This window comes from Paramormyrops kingsleyae, chromosome 24, assembly GCF_048594095.1.
Source record: "Paramormyrops kingsleyae isolate MSU_618 chromosome 24, PKINGS_0.4, whole genome shotgun sequence".
In the NCBI taxonomy this organism is placed as follows: domain Eukaryota; kingdom Metazoa; phylum Chordata; class Actinopteri; order Osteoglossiformes; family Mormyridae; genus Paramormyrops; species Paramormyrops kingsleyae.
In genome coordinates this window covers 16,464,907-16,489,045 of record NC_132820.1, presented here as the reverse complement: position 1 = coordinate 16,489,045, position 24,139 = coordinate 16,464,907, and the positions used below count along the sequence as shown (strand labels likewise).

Here is a 24,139-nt window from a genome sequence, read left to right as displayed (position 1 = left end):
TCATTAACATTGATACCCTAATGGGAGAACATTATGAACACAAAATGTTAATAGAATTTAATTTCTATGCTGAATATACAGACTATAAAATCTTTTTTTATAATATTCCAGCGTCATTGTGAGTGCGCAGTATTGGCCTTAGCTGATGTGGCGCCCTATAGACTAGCATCAGTGCCGATGCCCCCGTCCGAGGGTGAAATCGGGTGGCAAGTCGGCACCCCCTCAGAAGTGGGCGCCCTGGGCGGACGCCTAAGTTGCCCGCAATGTTTCTCTGCTAGTTTAGCCTCAGGACCCACAGCATCACTTGGTAAGTCATCACCCTAATTCACCATGAGTTGACACCCTAGGTGGCTTTACGCTATATATATATATATATATACACACACACACACACGCTATCTGCAACTCACTGTTATAACTTGGTGGGCCAGCATCTGGATAACGGTTTGCGTCGAAATATTTCTATTAATTATAAAACATACAGACGAAACTACTAATAATTTGGAATAATGTCCGCAGTCTGGTTTTGATGACTTGTGATAATGACCCACATGCAATTTGTGCTCGTTTAAGAGAGATCAATGACCCGGTTCCTGGAACCAGCATGAACTTTTAAGTGAGTTTTGTGTGTGATCGATTCATCTGCATGAAATGTTGAGGTAATCTACTTCGCGCTCCTTATAGGGCCGGTGAATACCTCCGGGGAAACTTCTGTCAGTCTAAATCACTAGCATGCATGGGGCTTTACATTGCTGTAAATAACATACATCGAAATCTACTGCAAATAAGTTGCATTTTAGCGGTTTCAGAAAAGAATAATGTAAAAAGTAAGGGAAATCTTATTTCCTTCTTTAACGATGGCCATATTTAGTTAATTCCCGGTTGAGATCATTGTTGATATGACTACTGTGGCTTTTTGATCATATCCTGTCAGGCTTTTTTTCTCTCTCGCTCTGGTTTTAAACGCCCAGCGCTGACGTTGCGCCAGGTTTCCAAAGAACGAAGCGCAGCCGCTGACCGGGCAGGCAAGTCTGTCTCTGCCATCCGCTGGAAGTCGGGAAATCAGGTGAGTTAGACGCTTAAATGACAGTGGCACCTCGGGGATTCAGTAAAGGCAGCAGAAGTAAGCCGATGTTATATCCTCCAGGATTGCAATGAAAACCGCCGACGGTGTGTTGAATTACGTTAAAGTTTATTAATAATGCATAATGTAGAACGGGCAATTCATAATGAAATAGATCGATCTTAGATAGCAGACGTGGAAAATGGTCAACTTTCCAAATGATGTTTTACTTTTACGCTTCTATGAAAATCTACGTGTTTTATGCATGAAGCTTGTGTGTTTCAGCCTGCGCTCCGCTCACCTGTGCGCGCCTTTTAGCGGAGCCCTGATCCTCTTTTTAACCCTGAATATGTAACGGCGCACAGAAGCGCTCCCCGTCCGCATATCTTTGTAAATACAAGCTCTTTTAAACGACAAACTTACGAAGATAAGATCAGGAAAAACATTACGAAATGGTTCTAAAGCCTGTTTTTTCAAACTATTTTTGATTTTATAGAGAACTAGTTAACTAAAAAGTTTTTACAAATCTAAAAAAGTCGTTATTCGTATATTTTTCTGTAGAATACATGGTCTGTACATGTTTTTTTATCATTTATTTTAACTACAGCTTGAAGAAACCATGTATTTTTATGCGCACAGTATTTCTTTTACTGGAAAACGTTTTTTTTGTATAACTGCGTGTTTTGTGTCAGTTCACTGTTTATTAATCGGGATTAAATTTCTAACCGCTGTTTCTGATTATAAATGTGTTTGTCGTATATAATGGACTCCTACATTTCCAGTGGGCTGAAAAGTAGATTCTCACGCCAGACGTTAAAGTGTTGGATGCAGTAATACTACAATAATACTGAAGGAACCCAAAGCTGTTACTTAAGTACTCAGCCTAACTATGAAAAATTAACATTTTGGTAATGCTACTTTAAGATGTTTACTTCACAAAATGGGAGCTCTGTTATAAAATCATAAAAATGTGTTGTTTAATCCAACTGGAAGTAACTATGATATTTATTGGATAGACCGTGAAAGGACTTCAAGGCTAGTTTACAAAGTTAAAAGAATATATTAGATAAATATGTTACTCTAGAAACAAATGGTATGGCTTATGGCCATGTAGGAAAAAGGAACGTGTTACTCAGATAGTGACATATGCAGACACAGCCCCTCACACACACACACACACGCCCATGCACATGTTTGTATTCATATCTTTGTGGGGACTGACCATTCATTTCTATAGGCAAAACTGAAATTCCAGCTCTGATGACCTTAACCCTACCAGTCCTAACCTAAACCATAAGTAACCAAACAAAATACAAAAGACATGTAGCATTTTCATTTTTTTTTGTTTCTAATCACAGATTATTATCAAGTTGAGTTTCCCCTTATGGGGACCAAAAAATAGGTCCCAACAATGTCACAATAACAGGTTTTTATCACACTGTGGGGACATTTGGTCCCCACAATGTAGTATATACATGACTCTCGCACACACACACACACACACACACACACTGAGTTGAGTGTTATACATCAGCAGCCTGCACCCTTTAGAAACCCACGGGATCGTTTTTACGACTGTTTTTCGCCGTGCCAAATCTATGCTGTTATTCTTCCTTAGCAACGGCATAACAGAACCTGCGAGTGTCGCCACTGGCGTTTCCGAGCGCCAGTGTAACCATGGCGACCGAGGTGATGTCTTCCTTGTGAGGGCAAAAAAAAAAAAGCAAAACAAGTGTTCGGCACCCCAGCAGGACAGGAGCTCTGAGTCGCCCGCCTCTGCATGCAGCTGTTTTCCATTCCTCCTCAAGCGGGCTGTGCATCACAGAGACGGCGCATCGTGGCCCTTTGGGGCCTCTAAGTTGGGAGTGGAGATTGATGGTGGCGGCCCTCATCATCGGCCTGCCTTACCCTGTCCTGCCTGAGGCTGCTTGTCCCCGGCTGTGATTTGCACACTTACCTCCACATCGACGGCCACATCACCGTACCGCTACACTCCGCCTGGAAAACCGACCGCTCACGCTCAGCCGTGATTGGTCAGCGCTTAACAGTGCCAAATAGGAGGCCTTCCTCAGTCCTTATCGCCCATTTAACCCGAGCATTTGTATTTAAAGTAGGTTCCCAGAAAAGTGAAGCTGTGTTCACGGCAGTTCAGGGCGGGGCTGCTTCCTCGCACCTGTGCAGGTGTGATGCAGTGAGTCAGCGCAGTGAGCAAGCCAGCTTGGGAGAGTGGGCGTGTCCGCGCTTCAGCCCTCGCCATCTTCTTAAGGAAGGGAGGAAGTTGGGTAGATAGAAGGGATGGATGGATAGACAGATAGATAGATGATTAGATAGATAGATAGATGATAGATAGATAGATAGATAGATAGATAGATAGAGAAGGACCAGCTCTTGATAGGGGTTGGTTTCTGTGGGGGTGGGGGACACCAGGCAGCCAGCTCGCCCCCGCGCCAGCTGTCAGGACAGGTGCAGGGAGGGTCAGGCTGCTCGCTGTGGCTTTATCACGCCTTTGGGATGCAGCCACAAGGACACCATGCCCTGGCCAGTGGCTGTTTCTCACCCGACCTCCGAGACGTCGCGCCAGTGAGAGACAGCGCTCCACACGCCCAGCCTAGCTGGGCCGCATGCCAGTCCCCCATGTCGGCTGACCCCTCGCCTGCATGGGCGTCTGCTCACCGCCCGCTTGGAAAGGAGGGCAAGGGTATTTAATTTTTTGGAAGCGTTTGGCGGTAGGAAAGTGGAAAGTGAGGTTATCGCTTAAAATATCTCAGAAATCTCAGTGGAGGAGGCGTGTCAGTGTCTGAAGATGGCGAGGGGCCTACTGCTGTTGCTCAGTGAGTTCACACATTCCTGAGCAAGGAGCTCATGCACCTCCATGATCTCCTGAAGACCACTGCCCCAGAGCAGTTGCAGAACCAGCGGGTTCCCTTCTCCTTTGATGGAACCTTGCCAGTGTGGAGATGAACCCCTACAATTTTTGGGGCCAGGCTTCTATATTTGGAATTCTGTGTGTGCACAGGTGGTAGTCATCATGATGCCATGTCCACCTTGCTCCATTAATTAGGTCTTCCATATTCTTCAATTTCAGAGAATCTGTTATTTTTCTGTCAGGAAGGAGAGACTAAAGGGTTGGGTTTTTATTGACAAAGAACCTGAGAGGAACAGAAAAGTGATACTGAAAAAGCAATGCAGGCAGAAGTAGTTTTTGGTGAGACACGCACTGCACAGGGTTAAGACTGGGCGCGACTGACACTGATGTGACTGTTATATGCTGTTATCACTGTGCCTGTTTGACTTGGCAGCACAGACTTTTCCAGCCTGACTGATGCTGAGAAGCTGAGACACAATCATAGGAAAACTTGACATGCCGCTCAGTGCCTCGTGATTTAAGATCAGCTGCAGTTTCAGTAAAACCATATTCTGAGGTCATTACCTTTTAATGCCATCCATAGAGACCCAATTTAGAGGGAGCCTTGTTAATTTCCAGCAGAAATGTGAGTGTGTCATGAAAACAGCAGTTAAACAGCCATTTTAAAGAGTCTGGGCATTTTTGGGGGGGTTATGAATAGCTGGCATTGTTTGGAGACACAGCTGGAGTTCTGGCTTAGCTGGGGAGGGCATCTCTGTCTGTGGTACCTCTCAGAGACAGTCTGTAAGCCAGTCTATTTGTGGTACCTCTCAGAGACAGTCTGTAAGCCAGTCTATTTGTGGTACCTCTCAGAGACAGTCTGTAAGCCAGTCTATTTGTGGTACCTCTCAGAGACAATCTGTAAGCCAGTCTTTTTGTGGTAGCTCTCAGAGACAGTCTGTAAGCCAGTCTATCTCTGGTACCGCTCAGAGACAGTCTGTAAGCCAGTCTATTTGTGGTACCTCTCAGAGACAGTCTGTAAGCCAGTCTATTTGTGGTACCTCTCAGAGACAGTCTGTAAGCCAGTCTTTTTGTGGTACCTCTCAGAGACAATCTGTAAGCCAGTCTTTTTGTGGTAGCTCTCAGAGACAGTCTGTAAGCCAGTCTATCTCTGGTACCGCTCAGAGACAGTCTGTAAGCCAGTCTATCTCTGGTACCGCTCAGAGACAGTCTGTAAGCCAGTCTATCTCTGGTACCCCTGAAACACGGTCAGTAAGCCAGTCAGTCGGTGATACCTCTGAGACAGTCTATCGCCAGTCTGAGGTACCTCTCAGAGACAGTCTGTAAGCCAGTCAGTCTGTAGTAACGACATACACATAGGGTGAGGGAGGGAGGGGTGCAGACTGGTATCCTCTCCATTCAGTCCCTGCCTTCTGCTGCCTGGAATAGCGTCCCCACTCAAAGGGACTCTGTGTTTAATGAGTAGTCATAGAAAATAGATGAATGGATGGAATTCAGCACATCTTGCACATTAATTGATTGTGCACCCAGTACTACTGACACCAAACAGCTTCAAGGCTGCACAGAACATTTATGAGCCGATTAAATTTAGAGTCAACAAAACCGCAGCCCAGACAGGTCTGAAGGAATTTAACCCCTGAAACACACATCGAATGGCGAAGGGCCCATTCAGGACGGCAGCTAACCCTGCACAGTGTGAGTGAAAATAGAAATTTAGGATAGAAATGCAGCAGCGGAGAGAGGTCTGATCATCGCGTGCGGGGCGGCTGGGGCTGTGCACGCTCGGCTACACTGCGCTCGTTTGCGTTTGGGCTCTGCAGATGGCTGATACGGCCCAGCTATCTGCCTCCTCTGCTTCCCCTCCCCCCGACAAGAGATGCCCTCTCCCGTCCTGTGCCCCATCCCTCGTGCACATTCATGCGGTTCACCCCAGACCTGACTGCTTACTCAGTCCTACGCCCAAAACCCCAGAAAGCAGGAATTTCCTGTTGGATTCAGAACGCCCGCAGTTGTGGGGAACCCCGGGAGGGCCTTGAACGCCCGCTGCCCTTTGGGCCACCTGCCAGCCTCCAGGACCGAGGAATGCGGAGAGGCAGACGGGGCACTGCAGGGTCACGGCCGCCGTCTCCTGTGGCTCTGTCTCGTCGTTCCCCTGACGCTGCCCCCTGTTGGAAGGCTGGAGCGTTCCGACAGACTCAGTCGGCAGGGGTGATGTCAGTCAAACCTGGAGAACTGAAACAATGGGGCAGAATTGTGAAAAGACCTACTGTCCCTTATTGTGAGAGTCTCTCACTGCGAGAGGGAACTGTAAAGGAGCAGCTGTACAGAGAAGGGAGCCTGAGACAGCCAGTGTCAGCAGTAGTTAGTGGGTGTTTGGTCATGGGAGGAGGAATCCCATTAGTAAACCAGATAGATGGAAATGTAAACGTTATTGTATTATGTGTTATTGGGTTACTCTAATTGTATCTATTTGTTGGGGAGGGGGGATCAGTGAATGGGATCTTCTGGGAAGGCTTTATGAAAAGGACGTGGCCATTTGTTTTGGCTGGTAATTCTATTACATTCTAGCATTTTCTCGGGTTAATTGCCCGTCCACCCCAGTCATTCTTTGCTGCCTGGTTGCTCTCTCCTTATTTATACATCGCCGAAGCCTTGGAACACAGACTCCCTTTGTTTGGATCGATTGCACAACCGGTGATGTAATGAACCGGGGACCTCATTCCCGGTGAAAACAGAGGGACGCGCTGTGATCTGCGGCCGGCGCAGGAAATGCGATAAGATACATGAGGGTCGCTTTACACAAAGCAAAACCTCAGGCAGCCCTGCTCACGGGGGGGGGCGCATGCGTGGCTGTCCGGTCCTGGGCTCATGTGATCCGGGCACCAGCTTTTGAGGAGGTTTTACATGAAGGGTCCCCTGGCTGGCCGGGCAGCTCTTACGGCCTGGGGGTGTGACACTCTCCCGGTGGTGTGTACAGGCACAGCTCTTACGGCCTGGGGGCGTTGCACTCTCCTGGTGGTGTGTACAGGCACAGCTCTTACGGCCTGGGGGCGTGACACTCTCCCGGTGGTGTGTACACGCACAGCTCTTACGGCCTGGGGTCGTGACACTCTCCCGGTGGTGTGTACAGGCACAGCTCTTACGGCCAGGGGGCGTTGCACTCTCCCGGTGGTGTGTACAGGCACAGCTCTTACGGCCTGGGGGCATGACACTCTCCCGGTGGTGTGTACAGGCACAGCTCTTACGGCCTGGGGGCGTGACACTCTCCCGGTGGTGTGTACAGGCACAGCTCTTACGGCCTGGGGGCGTGACACTCTCCCGGTGGTGTGTACAGGCACAGCTCTTACGGCCTGGGGGCGTGACACTCTCCCGGTGGTGTGTACAGGCACAGATCTTACGGCCTGGGGTCGTGACACTCTCCCGGTGGTGTGTACACGCACAGCTCTTACGGCCTGGGGGTGTTGCACTCTCCCGGTGGTGTGTACAGGCACAGCTCTTACGGCCTGGGGGCATGACACTCTCCCGGTGGTGTGTACAGGCACAGATCTTACGGCCTGGGGGCGTGGCACTCTCCCGGTGGTGTGTACAGGCACAGATCTTACGGCCTGGGGGCGTGGCACTCTCCCGGTGGTGTGTACAGGCACAGCTCTTACGGCCTGGGGGCGCTGCACTCTCCCGGTGGTGTGTACAGGCACAGCTCTTACGACCAGGGGGCGATGCAGTCTCCCGGTGGTGTGTACAGGCACAGCTCTTACGGCCTGGGGGCGTTGCACTCTCCCGGTGGTGTGTACAGGCACAGCTCTTACGGCCTGGGGGCGTTGCACTCTCCCGGTGGTGTGTACAGGCACAGCTCTTACGGCCTGGGGGCGTTGCACTCTCCCGGTGGTGTGTACAGGCACAGCTCTTACGGCCTGGGGGTGTGACACTCTCCCAGCAGGTGACCTTTTTTGAGCATCGCTGTTTGACGTCGGCTGAAAGAGTTGTTTGCTTTGGCTGACTGGCCTCCAGCCTTCTAGATCCCAGCGAAATGTCACAGGCGCGTCTCCTAGCATTCCGGCTAAACTACTGCCATCACGGTGAAGGAATGCAGGCTTTAGTTTCTCATCAGCCCTTTTGTCTGACCTTATCTCCCCCTCCATTCTCACACGGAGCCTTAATGAGTCCTTAATCTCGGGCTGTTGTATACCTATGGCGTGTGTGTGTGTACATGTGTGTGATCACCTTCCTGTACATTAGTGGGTGTCACTCTTCCATTCCAATCAGTGTAATTGTAATGATTTCCTTGTTCTTTTCTTAATTTAGTTGAATCTAGAGGGCACACTTGCCAATGACCAAGAAATGGAATTAAATGAGGGTCTGGTGTCCTTCTGGGGTCGGGTTAGTGTTCCTCAAAATGAGCCCTTAGCATTGATAGTAGGCTTAGCAAACTGGTAGCTGTGATTCAGGTTTTACCCCTCGCTGTAGTTCTGTGTGGAGCATCTGGCTTTGGTTAAAACCCAGTCTGACTGAGCTGTCGGGGGGGTTAAAGGTATGGTTAAGCCATGTGTGCATGACACAAAGCTTCCACTGAGGTGAGATAACACGCACACGCGTGCACGCTCGCCCCTTCGGGCGCCATGACATCATGGCTGAGTCTCGTGCTTGAACACACATCTGCTGGTGATTTTCTTTTAACGGCTCGTGGACGTCGAGCCGCTTTGGCAGAGCTCCACTTAATTATTTTGACCAGCGAGGGGCTGGATTCAATAACAGAGAAACTATTTCACTTATTTTTTGCTTGTCTTCTGAACCCAAATGCATAGAAAGAGATATTTTAGAGGTGGCAATATCTGTGAAGTGAGGCATAAGATTCAGAGAGTATCACTATGGTGGAGGACCAACCCTGTGTCCATCATTCGCAAAGATATACCTCCCACGTCGAGTGCCATTCTCTCCGGATTACACTTTTATTTAAAGATTTTATTTAATTGACCCTGTACTGGATCAGCATTTGGAAGATTGAAGAACTGATGATCTTTGATATTTGTGTTAAAATTATCCACAGCATCTACCCATACATCCACCTGGTAACCATTCAACCTGGTCAGGGTTACAGGAATCATACTCTGAAATGAAATGTCTTTTCTAGCGACCTGATGGGTTAAATAGAAGTGCACAGGGCCATTCTCAACCCATCACCTATTATACTCCTCATCTTTGTGTCCTTGCAGTTTGGCAATCCCACCAAGTCACACGGGCACGACCATGACGGAGCGCTTCAACTGCTTTTACTGCCGTGACGACCTGCACGGGAAGAAGTACGTCAACAAGGACGAGAAGCGCGTCTGCGTGCGCTGCTTTGACAAGCACTGTGCCAACACCTGCACTGAATGCCGCCGCCCCATTGGGACCGAGTCCAAGGTCGGCTTCTATTTTCTTCTGTCGGTCATGATCTGTAGACAGCTCTCTCTCCTGTAAGATCTGTCTCCGTACAGCTGTCTGTCTCACTCCTCCTGTAAGATCTGTCTCCGTACAGCTGTCTGTCTCTCTCCTCCTGTAAGATCTGTCTCCGTACAGCTGTCTGTCTCTCTCCTCCTGTAAGATCTGTCTCCGTACAGCTGTCTGTCTCTCTCCTCCTGTAAGATCTGTCTCCGTACAGCTGTCTGTCTCACTCCTCCTGTAAGATCTGTCTCCGTACAGCTGTCTGTCTCACTCCTCCTGTAAGATCTGTCTCCGTACAGCTGTCTGTCTCACTCCTCCTGTAAGATCTGTCTCCGTACAGCTGTCTGTCTCACTCCTCCTGTAAGATCTGTCTCCGTACAGCTGTCTGTCTCACTCCTCCTGTAAGATCTGTCTCCGTACAGCTGTCTGTCTCACTCCTCCTGTAAGATCTGTCTCCGTACAGCTGTCTGTCTCACTCCTCCTGTAAGATCTGTCTCCGTACAGCTGTCTGTCTCACTCCTCCTGTAAGATCTGTCTCCGTACAGCTGTCTGTCTCACTCCTCCTGTAAGATCTGTCTCCGTACAGCTGTCTGTCTCACTCCTCCTGTAAGATCTGTCTCCGTACAGCTGTCTGTCTCACTCCTCCTGTAAGATCTGTCTCCGTACAGCTGTCTGTCTCTCTCCTCCTGTAAGATCTGTCTCCGTACAGCTGTCTGTCTCACTCCTCCTGTAAGATCTGTCTCCGTACAGCTGTCTGTCTCACTCCTCATGTAAGATCTGTCTCCGTACAGCTGTCTGTCTCACTCCTCCTGTAAGATCTGTCTCCGTACAGCTGTCTGTCTTACTCCTCCTGTAAGGTCTGTCTCCGTACAGCTGTCTGTCTCTCTCTTCCTGTAAGAGCTGTCTCCGTACAGCTGTCTGTCTCACTCCTCCTGTAAGATCTGTCTCCGTACAGCTGTCTGTCTCACTCCTCCTGTAAGATCTGTCCCCATACAGCCCCCTGCGCAACTGTCTCTCCTACTGTAAGATGTCCCCACACAGCGTTCTCTCTCTCTCTCCACTTATATGGTCTGTCCTTACACAGCTGTCTTAATTCCCTGCTCTAACAGCTGTGCCTCTCTCCTCCCTTGTAGGAGTTGCACCATAAGGGCCGTTACTGGCACTCGGACTGTTTCCGCTGTGCCAAGTGCTACAAGTCGCTGGCCGGTGAACCCTTCAGCGCCAAGGATGACAAGATTCTGTGTGGGAAGTGCAGCGCCCGCGAGGACTCGCCCCGCTGCCACGGCTGCTACAAGCCCATCCCGCCGGGTATGTCCGCCTGTTGGACCCAACCAACCACGCAGAAACACAGCTAAGCCAGACAGAGTCTGCAGTGGATCCCGGCAGAGCTCTGATTAGGAGGCGTTGAAGCGAGGGCTGAGGACAGGGTTCCTGGATCAAAGCCTGCACAGATGCACTAAGTGGCTGTGTTCCTATTTCAGATATACAGTGCTCACTGAAAGCCTTGGGAAACTTCTTTAATTCAGCACACACAGTGCAGATTTATTGGTTTTATACAAAATCATTATTTATTCTTGTATTTACAAAAAAACAATCCCATTAGAAACAAGTAGTTTTAAGTAAAACATTAATTTCAAGCAGTAATAAACTGAAACCCAAATTATAGTTCTGAAAGAGCTGTTCTGAGTTACAAAATTCATTGCAAGCCATTTCATTGGGTGCTTTTTTATTTAATATCACCTTTGCGGTAACAAAACCAAACATGTGTGTTTAAAATCCCTCTGGGAGCCAATGGCTACAATTACAATTAATAGCAAAATGGCAGGAATAGAACTGAAGGAGTCAGTCAAAAACATTATGACCCTTAAGAAAATGTCTCTGTGGGAGATTTGTGCGGATACGTTAAGCTGTGCTTGTCAGTGGAATTTTATGAAACCAAGAAATTTGCAACGTTTTTACAGGATTAAGCGAGCGTCCATAGACTCTCTGTGACCTCTGTAATTACGTGGGCGTAGACATGCAGGGGGACGCCTCAGGGACTCGGCTCTGAGCGGGCGCTCTCTTGCCAGGCTCCCAAAACGTGGAGTACAAGAACAACGTGTGGCATGAAGACTGCTTCACCTGCTACCAATGCAAGCAGCCCATCCACTCCCAAAGCTTCCTGACCAAGGGGGAGAACATCTACTGCTCCCCCTGCCACGAGAAGAAATTCGCCAAGCATTGCGTCCACTGCAAGCAGGTGCGGCGGCCGGGGGCCCCGGCCAGGGGGGGGGGGGCGGGCGTACCCTCGCTGGGGTTTGACACCTCCCGCTTCTCCGGTCCCTGCAGGCCATCACCTCCGGAGGCGTGACCTACCAGGACCAGCCCTGGCACTCCAAGTGCTTCGTGTGCCACAGCTGCCGCAAGCCGTTGGCCGGCAGCAGCTTCACCTCGCAGGACGAGCGCGTCTACTGTGTGGAGTGTTACAAGAGCTGCGTGGCCAAGAAGTGCGGCGGCTGCCAGAACCCCATCACAGGTCAGGGGGCGTGCATGCGTACGTACACGGAACCACACACACAGAACCACACACACAGATACACATACATACATACAGACACACAGACAGTGGGCAGGTCAAGAAACATTTTGCAGTTGTAGACCGTGTGCTGTGGTTCGGGTCTCGGGTCAGTCACACTGATTTCGGCGGGGCCTTGACAGGTGACCTCACGCCTGACCAGCCGTGGTTCCACCCACAGGGTTCGGCAAGGGGACCAACGTGGTGAACTACGAGGGCAGCTCCTGGCACGATTACTGCTTCAACTGCAAGAAGTGCTCTCTGTCACTGGCCAACAAGCGCTTCGTGGCCAAGGGTGATGCCCTCTATTGCCCCGACTGCGCCCAGAAGCTGTGAGCGGCTCCCCCTGGTGGCGGCGGGGCCACCTGCGCCTGGGTCACCGGGAACACGCTCGTCAGAAAAATGATACTAAACGAGCGGTTAGTTTAGATTTCGGAGACAATCACTCAGCCCTGGCTTCTCTGTACATCTGCTAGTAATTCTAAGCTTTTGGTGAACAGCTCTTTTCTGTAATACGCAGTTTGGTCAATTTGACACAGTAATGATTATTATCTTTCATTTAGTGACATTATGCAGTAGCTGCTGGCTTTTTGACGCTTAGGCTTAATACCGGTGAAAGGAGGGACGCGGCTCAGTGATTTCAGTCATGATTCCTTACATCACGATCACTAAGTGCTGACATGTACTCAGCGGCATGTGCATGACTGCAGTAACTCGCTTGCAGAATCACCTCAGATAAACACTGACTTGGCAAAGGCCCTCTCCTATAGTGGGTATAGGTTAGCTGCATTTACAGCAACGTCTGCAATAACATTACATCTGTTCACCACATGAACACGCAGCTGCAAAAATAAAGGTGACCACTTGGGGAAAAAAATGTATAGAGAGTTTTTCTGAGCGCCGACATTTCAATCAGAGAAGGATCCTCCCCCTGAAGGTGTCATTCCTTTATTCAGACATTTTTACATTTTTCATCAGTACAGTGGACATATTTTTACAGATGCACCCACACAGATTTAAACATTCTTTCAAATTCGGGGTCTCCCAGCCTGGGTGAGCATATTAATGTTTTTACAATGCAGTTACAGTGTCCAGCCAGATGGAGGCGCCGCTGCATGTTAAGTTTGAGAGCAGGCAGGGGTGACGATGCCATTCCACTGTTAAATACACAGAGATACAGCTGGACGTCTCTACTGTACAGGGTCATCAGAACATCATTACATTAAATTATCAGCCAGTGGCCTCTCCTCACTGCATGCGGATCTGCATCACGCACGAAAACCTGAAGGTCCAATCAAGCGGCGGCGCTGCCCTCAGCAGACAAACCCAAACGGGATGCGGGACACACACATTGGCTCTGCTTAGTTACCGATCCTCTGTTGGTCTGGTTCCTTAGCATTTTGAGTGGAACATCCTGTCGAGCCAATCTGGTTAGAAAAGGCTAACTTGCAGAGAGCGGCGGTGGATGGGACTGTCTGAGGTTTGGAGGCCGTCCAGCGTAGCACTTAGAGAAAGAGGTTACGATAACATGTGTGGCGAAACCTGCCAGCTTACAGTCAGGCATAAACAACTCATGCTTCATAATTAGTAAGCAGGAAGGGTCATCATCCCTGCTGAATATAACGAGGGATATATTAACTCAATGGCAGACGCCCGGCAAGCAGGAATCTGGTCCTATGCAAGTTTGCACACAGGCACTGGGTTAGCCACCTAAAACCTGAAGGACCAGCTGGGCAGAGGGATGAGTGTGACCCTGTACCTGCCTGCGTGTGCGTGGGATTTATGGCCCGTATCCCCTCTGCCAGGCGTGAGCATGCTCAGTATAGCCGCTGGAGGTAAGGGGACACTGGAGATTAAAAGCAGAATGACTTATGAAATGATTCTGAAACGCTCAGCGACATGCAGGTTACAATGAGGGCTTCCAGCAAGCGCAGAGCAACAGGGGCCCCAGCCGGCAAGCCGGGCCCCAGCCGGCAAGCCGGGCCCCAGCCGGCAAGCCGGGCCCCAGCCGGCAAGCCGGGCCCCAGCCGGCAGAGACACCAGAGATCTGCTCACCCCATCTCTTCATGAATGACTTTTCAGCCTAACACTGATTAAATAAAACACCATAAATGTGAAATACACTTCAATATACAGTCACCCACAACACATTAATGAGAAAAGTTCATTTAACGTAAAAGGTTTACCACTGTAAGAAAATCAGCTCGTCTAGAGGTTTTTAGTACATAGTGAAATGGCACAAACCACTTGTGAAAGTCAGCATTGACATCCCCTGTGTGGTATTTGGCCACTTTAGTGTGAAACGTGCTTTTGGCGATTCTCAGGCCTTTCCTACCGCGGAGCTCTCTCACCGTGCAAACACCTGAACACGGGCTGCCCTCTTGTGGCCAACTATAAAAATGACATCATAAATTAACGTGGTAAAACAGTGTTGAGCCTGTGCAGATACTATGACTGTGCGTGGATCAGTCCTCAATTACTGTTGCTCAATTACGCTGAACCTATAAACTGGTTAAAGATTTAAAACCAGTGAAAACACACCTCCTGCTATCTCAAGACAAAACAAGATTCCAAACAGATAACATACGAAGGGTCGTCTCTCACTTATACCGCCTTCCACTTTACCATGGTACATCAGTGTAAAGTGGCAGGATGTAAAGAACCTTCAGAAGCTGACTGTGCTGCTTCAGGCTTCTGCTCTGAGATTTAGCTGTAAGACACAGGAAGCAGCCAATCTCTGACATCCCCGTGAGGAAATGGTCCCGCCCACCCCGAGCCACCCGAATCCCTATTGGCCCGCGGCTGTTTACACGATTTTTCATATCGATAGGAATGACACTCAGTCCTAAAAGGTAACGTGAACCTTGGGTGGTGTATTCCAGCCGCACACTGTCGTCATTACATTTCTGTGGGGGGGGGGGGGGGGGCACTAAGGTGGGCACCGCTGCCATCCTCGGCTGCTCCCTGAAAGCCTGCAGAAATACTAGTCAAATTTATTCACAATATCAGAAGTCAAAATTTTCAATTGCTGGACTGTTGACTGCAAACCTAACAAATGACTTAAATTTCAAATAATGCCTGTATAAAGTGCATATTGACACAGAGAGACGTTTATCAGCGTGGTAGCAGGATGTAATCAGAGCAGAGACCCAGTAACCCAACACCACACCAATCCCATCCAATCCCCAGAAGTCATAGGACTCCAGGCCACAGAGAAACCTCCTTCAAGCATGTCTACGCTGAAAACACCATCAGCCTAAATGGAGAAACCATTTGATTAAGTTGTTTTTGTATAATAATAATGATGTATTATAACAAGAATAATGCTAAAAACGAGAGCCATTTTCTGTTAGGATGTGACCGCGAGCGACGGCGAAAGTCAGGACAATTTTTTTCTTCCCTGAAGGTTTTTTTTTTTATGTTGTTTTCTTAAAGAGGTGAAAAATGGCCGACCCCCGTGCCTCCGCTCCGCTCCCGCTTTGCTCCTCCGCTCCTCTGTGTACGTCTGTCCTGGTGAGGCGGCAGAGAGGTGGCACCAGAAGGCAGGAGTGCTGGAGTGCAAGAAACATGGGCCTGCAGGGGGCGCCGTGGAGTCACAGCTCTGAGGGGCAGAGAGAGGAGAGGCGAGGCAGGTTGGCCGGACGCCATTTTAGCTGTTCTGCAAATATCCTAAATCCTTCAAAGCAAATTGTGTGCAATCCAGCCATTTCCCATAAATACATAACCAGAGGGTGTGGCGCAGACACGGGGTGACAGATAGGGGGCGCTTTTAATGGGATGCATGTGCTCACAGCAATAACAGGGCATAACAAATAATGGCAATTAAGACAAAAATCACCCAAACACACGTATCAGGAAGCCAAAGAGTACCTGGCAGAAAGCCACATGCACTGCACACTCAGGGCTGGAATTATGAGGTTCCAGCTCCACCTAGAGGGCAACTAGCTACAATCAGGATCACGTCGTAATGGTCAGGCCTTTTGTAAGGGAGGGAGCACCATTCCACCACCGCAAGGAACATAAGAAATTTACTAAACGAGGGGAGGCCATTCGGCCCATCAAGCTCGTTTGGGGATGTCCACGGTAAGCCCTCTTAAAACCTATAAAGGAGGAAGTTGAAGGAGGAGTTGATAGGGGGGGGGGGCTGCTTAGGCAAATTCCTCATGCGGTCTCATAACTCCCAGTACTTTTCATTCAGTACACCGTTTGGAATGTTCCAGTGGAAACCAGCAGATTAATTAACTGGCAGACAAAATCCGACATGCGACTGCAAGTTTCCATAACTGGGAAGGATGTTTGTGCCCTGTACAGAGCTTCTGTGTGTATGCATCGTTCCTGTTGGGGGCGGGGGGGCGGTCATGTGTCGCCATGCAGAGCTGTCGCCCAAGCTGCTTTTGTTCGGCCGGTTGCTGACTGCTGGTGCTAAATTTTGGATTCACCATCCAAAATTTGTCTTGGGGAGGGGGGGGGGGATTAAAAGGGAGTGCTTCCTGGGGCCCACACAACTTTAATTCCCCACTAGCTGCTCCTGAGGAGGTGGTGCCTTGAAAGGGACTGAGTTTAAAAGCACCGATAAGTCCCTTTAAAACCTATTATGACCAAGGGGGTGTTCCACAAAGCAGGATCTCTGAGTTAGCTGGGTTTAATTAAGCTAGAAGTCATGATTGTCCAATAGAAATGCTCCTTACCTAAACTCTTATTGGATGAACATCACTTCTAGCTTAAGTTAACCCTAAGCTATGTGAGATATCTTGCTTCGTGGAACACCCCCCTGGGGTAAGTGGGATGACATCCAGGTGCTCTGTGGACGTCTCCCCACCTAATACTTTTCATGAAGCCAGCGACACTGAGTAGTCAAACCTCAGGACACTGCATAAACCCCTACAGCCTTCAGTGATGCCGTTCGGCATGACACTGCATAAACCCCTACAGCCTTCAGTGATGCCCTTCGGCATGACACTGTATAAACCACTACAGCCTTCAGTGATGCCCTTCGGCATGACACTGCATAAACCCCTACAGCCTTCAGTGATGCCCTTCGGCATGACACTGTATAAACCACTACAGCCTTCATCACTACACTGCTCAAACCCCTACAGCCTTCAGTGAAGCCTTTCGGCATGACACTGCATAAACCCCTACAGCCTTCAGTGAAGCCCGTCGGCATGACACTGCATAAATCCCTACAGCCTTCACTGTGCATCCTATGAGCTCCTGGAGAAGCATGACATCTACTCAACTGTAGACCTGGAGACCTTTGCTACCCTCAACAGCATGTTGAGTGACACGGCAAAACCCTGACAGACCAGAGAGACAGTGCACCAGAAGGGCTGTCAAAATCAGACATGCTGTCCTGCAGGCCTTCGTGGAAATGATGACACAAAGGAATTTCCAGAGGATGAATCTGCAAGACCTGGCTTGACTTAGATGCAACAAAGTGATACTGGGCCCAAGTTAAACCTTTCACATCAGAGACATCCTGTCCAAACTCACTGTTGTGGTGACCATGTTATGCTACAAACCATCATTCCATCTCTTACTAACAGTTAAAGAAGTCATTATGGAAATGGCTCAGATTACCTAAAGAGATGATCTTCAGTCAATGTCAGGAGGGATAGTGATCTATACAATACCACAATATGATCTGGATATTGAACCCCTTATCCTCGTGGTAGGAACTCTGGACTTCCTGAGGGCCACCCCTATGACCATCCACTTTGAGACTGACTAGATCTTGGTGAAAGTCAAGAGCTACCATGTTCAGTGACCCCAGCAACACCATGCTTCAAACCCTACCACTGACTCCATCCATTACTCTACCCATTCCTGGCCATCGACCATCCCCTTTACAACGGCTGTTATTGCCCCTCCCCTTAATCAGCACCACCATTACTCACCAGACAAAGCCTCGACAGAATGGCTCGGGTTTAGAGCCCTGTCCTCGGGGGGGTCCTCGGCATTGCATACATCGCCCCCGATTACTGGCCAGGTCTTGGGATGCACACCCTTATCAATGAGTTCCTCAAAGCTCCAGGAGCCCACCCTGCACTTCTGAGTGGCCAGTGACCCATTGTTGGGTCCCTCCTCCATCTGCCGCATCTTGGGTGCTGGGCTGCGGGTGAACCGGGAAGAATGGAGAAATTCAGGGTCAGGCAGCATATACCTGCATCACGCGAAGTTAACCGGGATGACTTACAGCTCTCTCTCTGTTATTCAATCAATCAATCAATGACTTAGTATTCATCCATGTGCTGCACCCGCATGTCCTACTTAGGTTCGTAAGAGTCCAGAGCCTATCCCAGAAAATACAAGCACAAAGCAGGGAATAACCCAGGATAGGGCGCTAACTAATGGCAGAATGTGTGCACTTATCCTAATTTAAAAAACCAAACTCATTTTCACAGGAGCCTCTAGGGGGTGCCAAAACACTGCCAATCATGTTGTACTGATGCTCTTCAATGAGTTCTGAGTGCTATTTAGATCCTAGATTCCTATAATTTCATCAATGGTTATAATTGTCTATACAGAGGATGCATACATTTCGAGTGAAGCTGACGACAGCCAGACCATATTACTTGGACTTGACCTGAACCCGAACTTGAACCTGATTCTACAAACCTTCCTCAGTCCATCCTAGTTCATTGCACGTCTGCAGCCCCTGATTCCTTATCAGCTTCAGTGTTTTCCCAACATTGCACATGCAGCCTAATCACATCTACTAAGTCCAAAATGGAAAATAAAATCATTTTGAATAAATAAACCATAAGGAGTTTCTGTGCAAGACAATGAGTAAAAAGCACATTGCAGAATATAAAATACTGCAAAATTCCTATAAATATCTGGAAAGGGAACAAAGACGGGTACGCAAGTTTATCGAGAGGCGATGACTGGTCTAGCCAAAGTGAACATGCAAACTGCACACCGATGGGCCCACGGTGGAGACCCGGACCTGGGCCCAGAGGAGGAAGGCAACAGCGCCAATCTCTGGGCCACAGCGCTGACCAGCTAGCAAACCAATCATCTTATAATTATTGTTGCACTTTATTAATCCCCATGTTGAAAATTCTCTTTATCACATCGTCCACAGGTGATACTGAAGGTTGGGTTCAGATCACAGGGTCAGTCAGCGTTCTGCACCCCTGGAGTAGTACCAGTAACCCTGTACAGTACCAGTACCGTCCCAAACCTAATGGAGGCGTCCCGGGTGAGTGTGCCCCCCCCCCCCCCTGTACAGTACCAGTACCGTCCCAAACCTAATGGAGGCGTCCCGGGTGAGCGTGCCCCCCCTCCCCGTACAGTACCAGTACCGCCCGATACTGACCTAATGGCCATCGGTTCTTGCTGGAACACTGTCCCCTTGTTGTCAGCCTTCCTAGTCACACCAATAGACAGCTCTTGCAATGCCACTGGCTTCTGCTCAGGCCAGTCCCACCCCACATCTGTCACTTCGCTTTCATCCCTGATCTCCTTCAGGTCCTCTTCTGCAAAATATACAATATGTTGTACATGGCCATTTGTACATATGGTGAGGTTACCTTGTTAAAATAAAACTAAGCTTAATGAAGAGGCCGCTCCTGGAAGGCTTCACCTTTGGCTTCATGGTCTTCTTCCTCATTCTCATCCAGCATTCCTTTCTCCTCTCTCTGCAGTACATGGAAGAGACTCGCATCTAAGTCTTCTGTTATTTAAGTCAGGCTTGACAATACGGTCGGCCCACCGTATCCACAGGTTCCATGGGAATCAACCAACCGTGGATCGAAAACATGCAAAAAAAAAAAAATCCAAAACACTAAAAAAAATCCAGGAAGTTTCGAAAAACTATGAATACAGAGGGACGACTGTACTGTTCTACTCTACAGAAATTCTCAGAATGATGCACATCCAAAAAAAACAACAAAAAAAAACAAAACCATATAACTCAATTTGTCAGTTTTCATTCAAAGTTGAGAACAAAAAAAACACGTCAGCAGAAGAATCTGAGCCGGGCCATCTGCCCTCTATTTCCCATGCACCGTATTTTGCTTTGAAGCTGCTGGAATCGTACCTTCACTCAGCGAGAGAGGGTACTCACCTTACAATCGTTCTGGTCTGCCTTGCGTGTCCTCCTCATGATTTCCTCGATTCTCTTAGAGAGGACGGCACCGTACATACAGACATCAATGCCCGATCCTGGGGACCGTGGAGCAGGTTGATCAGCTGGCCGCTTACCTTCCTCCTCTGCATGCGCTCCTGTTGGTTCTTCTGCAGGATCCTCTCTCTCTCTCGCCTCTGTCTCTCTGCCTCCTCCGTGGCTCGGGCATCTGCCTCTTCACGCTGAGGGGGATGATGATCCCACAATGACTCTCCCAAAACAACCAATTACATACAACATATGCACAGCCACAACCATGAGCAGCATTTAACAGGGATTAATAATGGCAACCAGAGGCGGAACTCTTGGTTTGGATTTGTACTTTCTGGACCGGAACTTCCCATCTTTGATGATCACCATCCACTGGTTGTGTGCTGAGGGTAAGGAAAGGTCCTGACAGTCTCAGGCGCGGGACACTCAGATCTGACGCTCACCTCCCTCTGCACCTCCACTCGCCTCTGCAGCTCCTCCGTCTCCAGCTGCTCTCTCTGCTCCTCTGCCAGGCGGGCTTGCTCCTCCTCCTCCTCCTTCCTCTCCTCGGCACGGATCCTCTCCTCCTCCAGCCGCCGGGCCCTCTCCTCCTCCGCCAAACGCCTCTCCTGCTCTTTCCTTAGCCTGTCGCGAACAGTGCACCAAACGTTACGGTTACTAACGACACGGACGCCGCACTACGGACCCCCTGCCACTGTCATTCCGTTATGGCACCAAATGTCATTAGCTGGTGGATAACAGGGTCGTTCAGAAAGCACATCCCATAGGATGACATACGTTTGTAATATTTGTGAGCCCCGTGATTCTGAATTTAAGATCAGGAAAACATGCTGTCGAAATCACAGAGCATCGACAACCCCTCCATCCATCTATTCCCTACTCCTCCCATAGCCCTCAATTTCTGGAATTACTGGATGGATCAACAGGAAACGTGAATGCAAATTAATGCATTTTTACCTGAATGCTCTGAATCCTAGTTGTGAAATAACTAATCAGGTGTAATTTCAGAGTTATTGCACATTCCACTTACATGCCAATTTGCACAATGCTTCCCCACTGATTAGATGATTACCTATATTTCATTGTGCATGACTTAATGTCCATGTCTTAAAATGTCATTTATATTGGAGTATAAATATTTAGACATATATATTTGTCATTTGCACTATGACCAACATAACAGTAATAACTGTAATAGATACACCAATGGAATAAATGAGTAACTACCATATAACATCATATAGGCCCCACTGTGATTTTTTTCTGAGACCAAATGCTTCTGCTACCTAGATTGTTTTTCACTGTACACACAAGCACCAGTTGGCTGGTAAAACACAGCCCCACAGGTGCAGTGGAGTGTACCAAATCCCACACTTGTGAAGGCTAAACACTAGCACACAAACAAAAAGCTAACAAATTAGCATTTTAACTTTGGAAATAAACACTAAATAAAGATGCATATAAACAGCCCGCTACCGTGGGCTTAGGCAGTATCCACCTTTTCAGACAGTCCATTTTATCTAAGAATATTCAGATAATCTCGCTCCCCCCAGTTTCAGAATCGCTGACCTGTAACACTATCCTGGGAAGTTTGAAAAAGACACTTTCAGATTTCAGATTGCTGTGTTCACCAGATGGCGGGTGTACACCTCCCTGTACGCCAGGGGTCTCCAACTCCGGTCCTGGAGAGCGACCGTCCAGTAGGTTTTCTATCATACCCGGCTTCTGATGAGCCACACCTGTTCTCAGGTAAATACCAGGAACAGGGGTGGCTCATCAGAAGCCAAGTGGGACATAAAAAAACCTACTGGATAGTAGCTCTCCAGGACCGGAGTTGGAGACCCCTGCTGTACGCCCTCTGCTGCCACCCATCCCTGCCATGTCAGTTTTGGGACGATTTGTCTCAGATGCACCATGTGTGGATTTTCATTCCAGTAATCATTTGTTAAGTGGTAAAAAGATACATCAAAGATCAGAAAGAAATATCAAATAGAGTCATTCTGTCCACAAGGCCAAGCGTCTTATCTAAGACACCTTTCCCTTTGCTGCTACCATCAGGTACTGCCTCAGTGCAATTTGCCTGAAAACTTTGATCAGGTCCAGATCTTCAGCCTTACGTGTCAAGATCTATCAAATAGACATGTCACAGTAACAGGATCAAGTGTCTGAAACTGCACTTATTTTGCTATTATTATATGCCAATGCTTCAGTTTTGGGGTGATTTGATCACTTCCCGTTTGTGACCCATACAATCTACCTAGAAAGTTTGAAAAAGATCTGTACAATACTTTTAGAGTTACTGTATTCACAAGACCAAGCTTCTCCTAAAGTTGCCAGTAATTTCATTTGCTGCCGCACAGTGCTGCTTTTTTTGCTTGACTTTTGGGGAAATTTGTCTGACATTAAAACCTGCTGTAGATCTTCATCCAAATAATGTTTTTGTGAAACAGTAATAAGATACATAAAATACATTCACAAAGTCAAATGGCATCTGCTTTCATCCCATCCCTCTGTTCATTTATGCATGCAAAGCTTCTCTAAAGTTTGAAAAAGATCCATCAGGCACTTTTTAAGTTATTGGATTAACGATATGCAGCAACAGACCAATCCCAAAGGGATATGTATTCCTTGTTATATTATGTCCACGCGATGCTGGACATAACATATGATATAACAAACGTCTAGAATATACACATATTTTAACATCTTCTGAAAAATATTGGATGGTTATTAAGAGACGTGAAAACCTTTGGAATTTGATTTGACTGTAAATTGCCTGGGTGAGGAACCAGACAAAGTGTGGCTCACAAGACCCCTAATGAAGAAAAAAATATTGTATTCACGGTTTCCCTTGCCCGGACGCGGGTCACCGGGCCCCCCCCCCCCTGGAGCCAGGCCTGGCGGGTGGGGCTCGATGGCGAGCGGCTAGTGGCCAGGCCTGCACCCATGGGGCCTGGGCAGGCACAGCCCAAACAAGGCACGTGGGTCCCCCCTCCAATGGGCTCACCACCTATAGGAGGGGCCACAGGGGTCAGGTGCGATGCGAGTTGGGCACCTGTACATTGGGGTTTACCGCAGTGGACGAGAGGGTAGCCTCCCTTCACCTTCGGGTGGGGGGACGGGTCCTGACTGTTTGCGCTTATGCGCCAAGCGGCAGTTCAAAATACCCACCCTTTTTGGAGTCCTTGGAAGGAGTGTTGGAGAGCACTCCTCCTGGGGACTCTCTTGTTCTGCTGGGGGACTTCAATGCTCACGTGGACAATGACAGTGAGACCTGGAGTAGCGTGATTGGAAGGACGGCCCCCCTGATCTGAACCTGAGCGGTGTTCTGTTGTTAGACTTCTGTGCTCATCACGGATTGTCCATAATGAACACCATGTTCAGGCATAAGTGTGTCCATATGTGCACTTGCCACCAGGACACCCTAGGCTGCAGTTTGATGATCGCCTTTGTAGTCGTGTAGTCGGACTTGCGGCCGCATGTCTTGGACACTCGGGTGAAGAGAGGGGCGGAGCTGTCAACTGATCACTACCTGGTGGTGGGTTGGCTCCGCTGGTGGGGGAGGAAGCCGGCCAGGCCTGGCAGGCCCAAGCGTATAGTGAGGGTCTACTGGGAACGTCTGGCGGAATCCCCAGTTAGGAGCTTCAACCTCCTCCTACCTCCGGCAGAATTTCTCCCATGTTCCGGGGGAGGCGGGGGACATCGAGTCCGAATGGGCCATGTTCCGCGCCTCCATTGTGGAGGCGGCTGACCGGAGCTGTGGCCGTAAGGTGGTCGGTGCTTGTCGCAGCTGCAATCCTCAAACCTGTTGGTGGACACCGGTGGTGAGGGATGCCGTCAAGCTGAAGAAGGAGTCCTATCGGGCCTTTTTGGCCTGTGGGACTCCGGAGGCAGCCGACAGCTACCGGCAGACTAAGCAGGATGCGGCTTCGGCAGTCGCTGAGGCAAAAACTCGGGTATGGGAGGAGTTTGGCGAGGCCATGGAAAACGACTTCCGGACGGCTTCGAGGCGATTCTGGTCCACCATCCGGCGGCTCAGGGCGGGAAAGCGGTGCAACATCAACACTGTTTATGGTGGGGATGGGGTGCTGCTGACTTCAACTTGGGATGTTT

General features: G+C 48.9%; 2 protein-coding genes across 8 annotated transcripts in view; one reads left to right on the top strand and one right to left on the bottom strand.

Annotated features, from left to right (window-relative positions):
• Nucleotides 1-952: 952 nt before the first annotated feature.
• fhl1b (four and a half LIM domains 1b) lies at nt 953-12,781 on the top strand. The gene is made up of 6 exons (XM_023844385.2): nt 953-1,066; nt 9,140-9,329; nt 10,484-10,658; nt 11,420-11,589; nt 11,679-11,865; nt 12,086-12,781. Exons 2-6 carry the CDS (start codon nt 9,174-9,176, stop codon nt 12,238-12,240), a joined length of 843 nt encoding a protein of 280 aa, XP_023700153.2. The 5' UTR covers nt 953-1,066; nt 9,140-9,173; the 3' UTR covers nt 12,241-12,781.
• Nucleotides 12,782-12,836: 55 nt separating this feature from the next.
• LOC111860557 (uncharacterized) overlaps nt 12,837-24,139 on the bottom strand; it is a 31,779-nt gene continuing 20,476 nt past the window's right edge. For 6 of the 7 annotated variants that reach the window (XM_072706305.1, XM_072706309.1, XM_072706308.1 and 3 more), the window contains 7 exons: nt 20,470-20,650; nt 20,113-20,217; nt 19,976-20,029; nt 19,493-19,547; nt 19,226-19,385; nt 17,802-18,016; nt 12,837-15,505 (listed from right to left, as the gene is read on the bottom strand). In XM_072706305.1, coding sequence (XP_072562406.1) covers nt 15,498-15,505; nt 17,802-18,016; nt 19,226-19,385; nt 19,493-19,547; nt 19,976-20,029; nt 20,113-20,217; nt 20,470-20,650 — 778 coding nt within the window. In that variant the 3' untranslated portion in view covers nt 12,837-15,497. Of the gene's footprint in view, nt 15,506-17,801; nt 18,017-19,225; nt 19,386-19,492; nt 19,583-19,975; nt 20,030-20,112; nt 20,218-20,469; nt 20,651-24,139 lie in introns of those variants that run through there. The other variant, XM_072706312.1, reaches the window with a different exon arrangement.